Source organism: Scomber scombrus, chromosome 19 (genome assembly GCF_963691925.1).
Source record: "Scomber scombrus chromosome 19, fScoSco1.1, whole genome shotgun sequence".
Lineage (NCBI taxonomy): Eukaryota > Metazoa > Chordata > Actinopteri > Scombriformes > Scombridae > Scomber > Scomber scombrus.
In genome coordinates this window covers 19,189,392-19,200,621 of record NC_084988.1, presented here as the reverse complement: position 1 = coordinate 19,200,621, position 11,230 = coordinate 19,189,392, and the positions used below count along the sequence as shown (strand labels likewise).

Genomic DNA, 11,230 nt, shown 5'->3' with positions numbered 1-11,230 from the left:
TGATACTGCGGCTTTCAAGCCCCCAGCCTGGGATACACCTTCTCTGTTCACCGTTAGGAAATGAGCTATTTTAAATTCCCTATCAAGGTGCCAATGTATGACACAGAGCTCCCCACTAATGTACAGTCATTTCTTTGTCCGTTATTTAGTCTACACACTTCTCTATTTTATAGTCGTTTATTAGCATTTACTTTGTATTTTTATTGTTCAATTCATGTTTATATAAATGCAGAACTTGGCGTTTTGCCGGGTTTTCCATAAGGGTCCCTGTCGTTTAATAACTACACGCAATTAAAGGGATATGTCGTGTGTGAACACTTTCAGTGATATTAAATACGTAAACATATGGTTTGATATTGGGGTTATAATGCTAACAATGAACTCTTTTCTGATAAAACATGTCATGGGAGGGTTTTTTAAAATTTTGTAGCAAACTATAGATTTAACACATGGAGGTATTATAGACCCAACTCCCCAAGATGTAGACCTACTTCATACAGTGGCTTGCATCCAAACTCTATAACTTTTAACTCTTTTTAATCATGTTTCTTTCCTATTATCTGTTATATAACATTAGACAAATGTCCACCAAAACAGAAAGGTCAAAATCTTATAGATTTAAATTTTAATATAAAGAAAAGCACATAAATCCTATAAAACGGTTTTAATTCTGAATGACGACAATATGACAGGAGTCAGGGGTACTAAATACAAATCATAAAGCAGTCCCAATAGAGATTTGCTTGGTGCAAGGGCGTCAACATAAAATTGCATATCAACTCAGTTGGGAAAATTAAAGCATACTCTGTATCACATCAGATTGTTTTAGTCTTCAAAGTGAGAGAAAGAAAACAGCAGGTTAAACAATGCCAACACCTCTATTAAGTTACAATATCAGACAAGACATTCTGTTACAACCTCTTTAACAGTTCACACAGCTGTGCCTGTTTCCACTGATAAAAAGGCAATGGTAACAGTGTGTTACTGTATGTTGGTTTGTCTCTACACTCCAGAAGTTCAGTGGTTCATGCACACAGACAATCACTGCACATGCAATCATTTGTCAATGGAATCTACTGTAGTCTGTGGAAAAGATCTTAGACTTGCCCAACTCAAACCTCTGAGATTAAACCGTTTCCCTGCTAAACAATTTAAAATTATGGACAACACAAGCTTTTTTTACAGTTTAGATAATACACTAACTGACAAATCAAGCTCTTAATGAAACACACAGTTCTGAATGTACCAAACTTGTAAAAAGAAAACAAAAGACTCAAGAATTAACAATTTGTACATTCTAAAGCTGAACCAGGTTGATGACAAACATCAAGAGTAAGTGGAAAATTTAGGGGGGGGGGGGTGCTCCTTGTTTTCAGGACATTTGTGATGGAGAAATCTGGGCCTTCCTCATGGAGCGCAGGGCCTTCTCTCTAAGGTGTTTCTCCAGGTCGTCCAGGCTGTCGTCTACTTCACTGTCTGATTCCTAAAACAAAAGCAACATGACATTTCACTCAACTTGGTCACAAAAGCAGAATGTTGGTAAGTGGTAAATAAAGTAAAATCCTACTTTCATGTGCCCTTCATCCTTTAACATTTACTCAATCAGAATGTTGCTAAAAAGCGCAGAAACCAACTTAACCTTTCTCGATTCTCCATCCTCATCCACACCCTGGTTCTCTTGTCCATCTCCAGTCCCAGCAGCACCACTCTTCTCCTTCTTGTGCTTCTTGTGCTTCTTGTGTTTCTTCTCTTTCTTGTGCTTCTTTTCCTTCTTCTTCTTCTTTTTCTTTCCACTGCCATCAACGTCTGAATTCTGCAATAATAAAGTAGTAAGGACGTCATTACCAGTGAATAACACCACAAAGGAATACAGGATGCTCAAAGCATTACTGTGCTAAGGAGGGATTTATGACATTTATAACAATTTCCAGGGCACTTCTATCCTCAACTATCCTTCATCTCTTTTTGAAGTTCAAGATACATTTAAAACCTCTCAGTTAACAAGGTCATAGCCAAGGTCAAAATGTTAAAAGAAATATAACAATGTTGTTCACAATACTGTAGATTTCCAACTAAATGCAGAGACAGTTCTGACTTGCTCTGTGAGTATTTGCACAGATGCAAATTCATGAATGCTGCCTGTATATTTTCACTGCCAACACATCCCTAAACAAATACATTATTAAACTGCCACCAGTTATAACACTAGACAGGCTTAACTTTGGGGGTGTGTGTGGGGGTGTACACACACACACACACACACACACACAGTTGAAATATCAAACCTTGCTTGGTGACTGACTGCCTGAACCACTGCTGGCCTTCTTGGCTGGTGGTGGGGACACACTGGCAGAGCGAGATGGTGAGGGTGAAGCAGATGCAGCAGCTGGACGTTTCGGAGCTACTGGTTGAGGGGAAACAGATCTGGATCTGGAGGACACTCTCCTCATTGGCTGAGGGCTCGGAGATGGTCTTTAGAGAAAGCAGAAGTGACATTAAAAAAGGCAATGACATATACACAATGACTTCTGGTGTACAAAACGAGTGGATGAATGCTCACTGCCTTATTTACCTCTGGTTGTTACGTGGCTCTGGGGTGCGGGAAACTCTGCGGATGGGTTTACCAGTGTGTGAGGGGGATTGCCTCCGCTGGCTACATGGAGATGTACTAGAGGTTTCAAAACGTCCCTGAGGACTGGTGGAACCCCTAACAGCACGGCCGCGGTTTGCGGGGGACGGGGAGAGGCGACTGGCTGCTGCAACAGGAGATCGTGTATCCCTGCTTGGCCTCACGGAAGGCAACATGGGGCTTCTCCTGTGTCTGGGTGGAGACGCTGAAGAAGGAGGTGTGCGCCGCCTTTGAGCAGGAGAACTTCTGCGCTTGGGGGACCTGGAAGGGCGTCGCTTTGCCCCTGGAGAAGAGCGTTTTGAGGGAGAGTTAGAAAACCTCCTCTTCTGTGGAGGTAAAGGTGAGGGGCTGTAGCGACGCTGGATGGGGGGAGAGTAACGTCTCGGGGATGGAGATCGTCGGCGGGGAGGTGGGGAAGGAGACCTGGGAAGCACCAAAGACTATTAGAAAAATTCTTGATCGTTCAAATGACAGCTCTGTAGATGGAATAAACATGCCTATACCTGCGTCTAGGAGGAGAGGGAGATCTGCGACGTCGTGGCGGAGAAGGAGAGCGACGTCTACGTCCACCAGGAGATGGAGAACGTCTTTTCCTGAATGAGTAGTTGAAAAAATAACAATTAAAAACAAGCAAAAAACTAGTCAACATTAATTTTTCGTAAACATCCGTTTAAATCATTCAGGTTGCAAATAAACACCAGGTGTCTGACCTTGGAGAGGCATCCCTGTGTCGCCTTCGTGGAGAAGGTGTACGGCTACGTCGCCTCCTGGCTTCACCATTTCTGGCACCTGGCCCTGCCTTTGGCCTCTTGGGCCCCTCATCTTCTGAAGAGGAAGACCCTGTATCTGAAACCAAAGAGAAATAGGACATCAACAACTGTTTCACTGTAGCCTACGCTGTATGGACTGAGGGAAAGAAACACCAAGGTTGGGGTTAGGGCACAGCTTCAAAAGTCCATGAGACGATGGGTGCAAGATGACATGGACAGAGACTTGGTTAGAGAGAGGGTTTGGGTATGGGAGAGGAAAGAACGGGGATAAAAACGCTTATAACCTGAAGACGTTTGTCGATTCTGTCTGCGATACTGACGTCGCTGTTGCACCGAATCTGCTGTTGCCCCTTTCTCATTTTTATCCTCCTCTGAAATGTAGAGCATTGAGCGTCCCATCAGTGTAAGCAAAACCAGTGAGACATACTGTAGATTTCCATGGAAAAGTTACATTAGACAGAAAACAGATTTATACCCTTGTGGTTTAGATTTTCCCCTTTTATTATTAGGTTTGAACATGGCACTTCACAAGTTATTTATTCCTACAACTACTGAACCTTGTGTTGTTATAAAATGTGGTTAATCATGTTTTTGCTAATTATGTATTGAATAAGTGAAATACATGATCATTACACAGAATTATCAAATCAGGCTAACCAATGGGACCACTGATTTGAGGTTATTGCGACAAGGCTGTTCTCATCCCTAAACTGTGCATCTCTCTCAACTTCTTAACAAAACATCTGCAAAAAATCTGGTACCAAGCCCAGCAGAGCTCAGAAATGTCATCTGACAATTTTCAGACAGACCAAGCCTTAACCATTGCTTTATAAAATATTATATAAATTTCACAATTTACATATTGATTTAAGTTCTGAGCTGAGTGATGTTTTGTGTACACCAAGTTAGTTAATTTTGTCAAAACAAAGCTTTTAGGAAACAGGTGAGCACCTGCACCAGACCCTTTCCTGCTCAATACAAAGTAACACTTAGTGTAAAGTGTCACCAATCTTCTTTAGAATCCAATTACTGTATTAAAATGTATCTGCGGTGGTATGTCAATGCAAGATGAATCAATTAGTAAAATAATCCTTTAAATTAGGGCCCTTTTGGTGTTAGTTTGAGTTTAGCTCTCTTATCATGGAAGACTGGTTAATAGTGAGCGAAAAAAGACAAAAAAAACCCCACAAGCAGAAGTGGTTGAGAGCTCCGTATGAGTGAACCTCTCCTTGTGATCTGTGAGGTGAAAAGCCATTATGGTTCTTAAAGCAGACAAAATCTCACACTTACCCGACTCGGATCCTTCAGAAGGTCTGGATTTGGCATTATCAGATGGAGAATCACCCCTTCCTCCTTGTTTACGCTTCAGACCTGAAGAACAAGGCACAATATTAGAATAACTCATAACTGTTGTACTGCTTTATGACTCAGGATATAACAGTTTAGTCTTGTACAAAAGCAACAGAGTGATTTTGTTTCAGTAGCAGTTAATAAGGCAGCTTTCTGCATCTTTAACCTCAAAAACAAGAGGAAAAGATTTCCAATAGTGAAATACATTGCATAGCCACAGAGGGAGCTACGGAGCCCAAAGTGTCATGTGGTTGACAGCACAAGAACAAAAGGGTAATAATTATAAGAGAACAAAGAAAGAATTAAAAAGACTATACCAGATGATCTGGGTGGTGACGCTGAGCCTCTGCCCCTTCTGGCCCGTGGAGATGGTGACCGTCTATCTTTCCCAGCAGGACTAATGGAGGCGTCCGGATGATGGGCCTGTTTTCGGGGTGGAGTGTTGGATATTCTTTTCATTGCTTTTTTAGGTGAACGGGAGCCTGAGGAGCTGCTGCCAGAGGATGAAGCTGAACGAGAACGCCTCCTGCTGGACACAAACAGTAACAACTTTTAAAAAGAAAACTAAAGTCACATCTTTAGCAGAGCCAGGATAAAGTGGGTGTGTGAAGGCTATGCCAATAAAATAGTAAAATGATAAAAATAGAGATAATAAATGAATTGAGATTTTAAGACTTAAGGACATTGCTTTAGCCAGTAGGCAACCCCGTATTCTTATGTTTCCCTTTTAACAGCCTGTGCAACATATTAACCTGCGGACAGGGGAGCGCCTGTGTCTATGTCTAGAGCCTGTGGGACCTCGTCTGGGAGGGCTCCTTCGACGAGGAGACATTCTTCTCCTTGGACTCTGCCTTCTACGAGGGGAGAAAGACCTGAAATAGGGCATAAGATGAGTTACAAAAGTTAAAGCAACTCTGAAGTCCTTGATTTTTTCCTTGAATGTAATTTTTACACAAGTCCAGAGGATACCAGAATAACTTAATACAATCAATGCCAGAAATTACCTTGAACGGGAGCGTCGTCTGCGAGAGCGGGAATGAGAACGGGAGCGGTGGTGAGGTCGTTCCCTCCTGCTGTCCTTTTCCCTTTCCCGAGACCGGGGCCTTTCCTCTTTCTTCTGAATTTTCTCTGGGGAGGGTTCTTTGACTTCAGTCACTGAGTCTGCTTTCACCACCTCCACAACTGTGTCACTGCAGGACAAAGGAATAATTCTAGTCCTAAATGTTCCACATCATTTTATTATAACCTAAAAACACAACTAAACATTTGTATACTAAAACAAACTCATGTTAAAAGAACAGAAATCAAGAATACAAAAATACAAATTTCACAAAATATCAGAAAACAAAAATATTAATATAAACAATACAATAATATAAATATTCTAAACTACACTAACTTCCCACTTGAGACAAAATTTCAAACAAAGTATTCCACAAACCAGGTCGAAGAAGCTTCTTGGACGACTGGTTCCGGCATGGCTCTTCCTGATGTGTCCGGCTCCACAAGCTGCTCCAAAGGTTTTGAGGGCAGCTGCATCAGAGGTGGAGGGGGTGAACTACCTCCGACTGGACTGGCTTTACGTCTGGGGGAGCGTGAGGGGCTTCGTTTCCTTTCTCGCTTCACTGGTGACCTTCGCCGTGGTGATGGTGATCTTGTCTTCCGCCTGGACAGAAAGGACAGAATACATTTTCATTGTCTGCGAAAAAATACACAAATCCAACTTCTGTCCACTGAGCTTTTTCCTTTTCTTTTTTTTTTACCTCCTTGGGCTCTTTGACTGAGCTCTATCTCTGATGTCCTTGTCTTTTTCCTTCTTATCCTCATCCACCTTCTTCAGAGACGCTAGCTTCTCCTGCTCAATCTGTCAAAAACAGAACAATGGGGGGGGGGGGGGGAGAATCACATCATTATCACCAATAAGATCTTATTTTCAACGAGTTCAATGTTATTGGGTCTGTAATTCATTATTTTAGGGCATATTGTACACCCAGTAGAGCCTCCTAAACATTGTCAGCAGCCACAGATCCTTAACAGCCTAGTTAGTTATTCGCTCAGTGAGAAGTTCACCTGTCTCTGTTTGATTTCCTCCTTCTTCTGTTCCAGAAAAGCTGACGGGATGCCAGCAATGTTCTCCTGGGCACTCAGCAGCAGGGGCCACAGATCCTTCATGAACTCCCTGGCGTTCTTCCCATTCAGGAAGCCTGTCAGGTTGATCTGCATCACCTTGCTATCCGGGTGCTGCAACACACACACGAAGGGGGGAGAGAAAAGACCATATGGCCATTGAAATAATGGAAGGTACAATATTAGGGGGAGGTAGGATCCCATAAATGGGACTGCCTACCTTCTAGTCTTCACTTAACTATACCTGTGACTATGTAATTAACCATACTCAAAACAAATAGACACTGACTAAATGTATTTACCAACTCTGGGTTCAATACTGGACTCATAACGTAAAAGTGTAATTGATTTAAATTGTACTCACAAACTCATTAAACTGAGAATGCGAGCTACTTGAGGGGAGACAAATCTAGTAATATGAACACTGCATGCAATACTGCCTTTATTCCAATTATTATTAATTAATAAATAATAATCTATCCAAAAATACAAAAATGATTTTTCATAATTTGATTTCCACAGTGCTATTACCACTACTATACATTTCTGTGTCCCTACCCACCCCCTTGTTAACCCTGTCTCCCCCACAGTCTACACTTCAGCAGTTAAACAAATAGCCACAATACAAGGTGCATTAAAACCCAACACTGCAAGTACAGTTCCGGTGTCTTCAGTGAGTCCCGTGGGATCAGTGGGCACGGAGCTCCCTTGGCTTGCTTCCGCCTCCCTACTGCTTGAGACTCAACCACCTTGAGCTTAATGTTATATCATTTATCTAAATTGCAAGAGACGAACAAGCAATAATGAGTACACAGTTACACAAAAAAAGGAGTTTTTATTCAACAACTGATTATAGAATTATTCTGAGATACCGTAATCTCAATTCAAATAACCTTTTCTTACCATAATGCAACAGTATCCTTTAAACTTAGCTGAAACAGCCCTTCCCACCCCTCAAATGCTACAGCAAGCATGAAATTAAATTAAAAAGATCTTAGACTGGTGTCACATATATTTAAAAAAAGAGACATCTGATTTTCACAATTTAAGGGACATCAAAGTCATTATATATATATATATATTATAAAAAGCAATATGGTATGGGAACTATGGGTTCCCAGTAATAGTCTTTTAAAGCATATTAGGCGTATATGAATTGGGTCTTTCACCACATTTATATTTTACCTATTTCCAAAAGTTAGCCTGTGTAATGGAAACTACCCATTACCCAGACATCCCAAGTGGTTTTAATGTATCAGTGGGGCACAAAGTATGATAAAAAAAGGGAAACCATTGAATAGATACTCCTCTTTTTTCTAACTTTACTTTAGTGTTCTATGAGCTATGGGATGAAGAAGACACATAATGTAGTATTAAAAAAGGAAATTAGTTTGTATATTATAGCATTAAAGCTCTACTGGAAAGTATGATATTGCTAACATAAAAAACTTGACATTTAAAAATATCCAATGAAACTCTAGTTTTTGAAGAGTAACATAATACCAAGCTGAAATTCATGGTTTCCTCAAGTCTGTTGCACCTCTGACCACATGCAGATGAGATGCCAAATTGATACAAGAAGAAAATCCTGTCTTTGCTGACCTCCAGTGGGTTAAGTTAACATGCCCTTCCCATGTAGAGATAAAGTACCCTCTGGGTGTGTTCAAGATACCCTCCAATCATTGTTATGTGTGGTTATAAGTGCAAGAGAAGACACAAGTGACCACACCCAATAGAGGGGGAGATGGTCAGTTTAACAATGTTTTCCAGCTTGGGGTTAAAGTTACTCTTTAACAAATGTAAAGATGGAACTCCATTACCCTAACAATGTACTATGGCAAATTGTTAAAACTTTCCTGTTTTGAGCTTATAACTCCAGTTGCGTTTAAAGGGATCTGGGCAGTTTAATGATGCGTTGCAAACATCTACGAAGAATATGATTATGGCATTGTTCAGGTGTGTCTTTCACTGACATGATATTGGTGATCCCTGCATATAACTCACCTCAAACCACACACTGCATCATGAAGGGAGAGTTGGGCTCAGTGACTTTGGGCTCAGGAGAGAGCTAATTAGGTGTTGGTGCTATACTTCTGATGCAAGGTATAACATCCATATTGGTTCAGGCCTTTTAAATCATAAATCACATCATCATTAGAAGACTGCTGAATAAAGGCACTTTGTCACATAACAGCAAAAACATGGTTATGTCATTATAAATCAGTTTTACACCAATTGTTACTTTACCCATTCATTTTGACTAGGATGAGCATTATTTAATTATATCCCTTCTTACTGACTAAGCATTTTCCTCAAATTTATAAACGTTTTGTTCAAAAAACATCAACAAAATAAACACAAAGAAAGACATTACCTTTTCCTCAAGCTGGTTAAATATGAACTCTATGACGACGTCATCCTCGAACCCCAGAATCTCTGTCACGCGCTTGGTAATCCAAGGTTTGATGACTTCCAGGTTCACTTTGGTCATGTCCACCTAAGGGTCAAATAAACAACCATCAGCACCCACTTAACAGTGCCAATAAATGGATTGCAGTGACCTAAAGCTAGTGTTAACAGGGGGCTGTGTGTTTCACAGGTTTATGCTATCAGAATGAAATTTCTACATGCATCACCCATCTAACCTTTCTAATGCAACAATTTATTAGGAATAGAAATTGTTTGTTTTGTTACTTTTAAAAAGATGATCTTCTCTACCTTCTTGTCCAGACATTCTGCAAACTTCAGCTGCTTCAGCAGTTTCTTGTGCTTGTTGCTGAACCGGTTGTCTTGCTCCGCACTTGTGCCCTAAAGAAAAAAACAATAATGTTAAACAGCTTGTTCAGTATCAATTAACAATCATAACCGACACGCACAGCAGCGTATGTCTGAAGGACTCTTTAATTTGCACATAAACTTTGCTGTTGTTGCCCTGCGTAACTTTTCTGCATAGTAACATGACATAGAAACCAAAACACAAGGTTCACATAGCAAACATTACAATAACGTACTTCTGCAATTTTATGTTATATTAAAAAATGATGCTTAAAACTGGATCATGCTAATTCCTCTGACCACAGCATACAACACATATTTTGCTGTACTCATTAGCGTATTAGTGGTCGTGACTAGCTTAGAAGCGATGCACCGCCCGGGCGCCATCTTTAGCCAAGGCTAACAAATTAGCAGCACCAAGCGAATGTTAGCTAGAGATGACCCGTCTACTTCCTGGAAGTGTGTCTGCTTGCACATAAACGTGAAAAGGCTATTATTCTTACAAACGAAACTACGGCACACGAAGCTGCAAAGTTAACACTTTATGATTTATTATAACATGTAAAGCCTGGCGCAAAACCTAGTTGGGACAGAGCGCATAGCAAAACTCAAGATTGCCTAATATCAGTTAATAGTCGGGGCCCTGACCGAACCGTTGCTAACTGGATGGCCCTCCACCCAAAGACACATGCCATATTAATTCTCTGAACAAGACACACATACATGAATATCGCTACACTTAGCAGCACACGAAAAAAAGAGTCAAACAAAGAAGTTTAAATATCTTACGCGGAAGAAGCCCGCGTCCATTGTCGAAGAGAGTGAATGTTAGCAGGCGCTGTTGAGAAAGACGTGTGGCTCCGGGGAAATTCAGAGGCAAGCCGCAGGAGGAGAGCGCCTCTACGGGAAGAAATAGTTATTACATCTGCGGAGTAATGAATCCTGACCCACTTACTGTTAATAAACACAACTATTCAACCATTCAAAACTAATTATTGATTCATTAATGCCGCATTTTAACATTTTAGCTGTTCGATTTGGAGCATCATTCTACAATTCAATACTTTAACTGGGTAGTTTAATCTATAACAATACATCGTGTTTTATTTGTTGATAATATACTTTGTTAAAAAAATGAATTTGCAAAATCACCTGTAGTTATAGTTATCTGATAAATGTAGTGAAGTAGAAAGTATACAGTTTCCCTTTAAAATGTAGTAGAGGTCAAGCATCATAACATAACATAACATAACATAACATAACATAACATAACATAACAAGAACCACTGCCTCACTGTTGTATACCACCAACCAGTCAAGTTGCAGTTTATATACATTTCTGTCCATACTTGTATACATAATATTTGTAGTGAAGACTTGGAAGGAATTTAATAAAATCATGGTGGGCACCCAAGATTACTGTCATCAATTCAGTATCCACCAAATCTGAAATATGGTCACAAATCTCTCCTTCTCTTCCTGAATTATGGAGTTGAATAATGACCAAAATAATGTTTTTGCAGAACATTATAATGCCACAGTGAAGTTGACCTTGGATATAAAACGTCATCACTTCATC

The 11,230-nt window shown here is 40.4% G+C and overlaps 1 protein-coding gene across 4 annotated transcripts; it reads right to left on the bottom strand.

Moving 5' to 3' along the window:
* Positions 1 to 649: 649 nt before the first annotated feature.
* On the bottom strand, positions 650 to 10,530 carry srrm1 (serine/arginine repetitive matrix 1). Of its 4 annotated transcripts, none has more exons than XM_062439960.1 (17): positions 10,441 to 10,530; positions 9,595 to 9,684; positions 9,251 to 9,373; positions 6,820 to 6,990; positions 6,513 to 6,613; positions 6,191 to 6,415; positions 5,754 to 5,939; positions 5,502 to 5,621; positions 5,067 to 5,278; positions 4,690 to 4,770; positions 3,684 to 3,770; positions 3,340 to 3,475; positions 3,133 to 3,222; positions 2,573 to 3,052; positions 2,286 to 2,472; positions 1,640 to 1,813; positions 650 to 1,483 (listed from the first exon to the last, which is right to left on the bottom strand). In XM_062439960.1, exons 1-17 carry the CDS (start codon positions 10,459 to 10,461, stop codon positions 1,373 to 1,375), a joined length of 2,595 nt encoding a protein of 864 aa, XP_062295944.1. In that variant the 5' UTR covers positions 10,462 to 10,530; the 3' UTR covers positions 650 to 1,372. The 4 variants fall into 4 exon arrangements, with proteins under 4 accessions (XP_062295944.1, XP_062295945.1, XP_062295947.1 ...); XM_062439961.1 differs by having other exon boundaries at positions 5,067 to 5,275; XM_062439963.1 differs by lacking the exons at positions 9,251 to 9,373; positions 9,595 to 9,684; positions 10,441 to 10,530 and adding exons at positions 7,534 to 7,651; positions 8,881 to 9,170.
* Between the last annotated feature and the right edge of the window lie 700 nt (positions 10,531 to 11,230).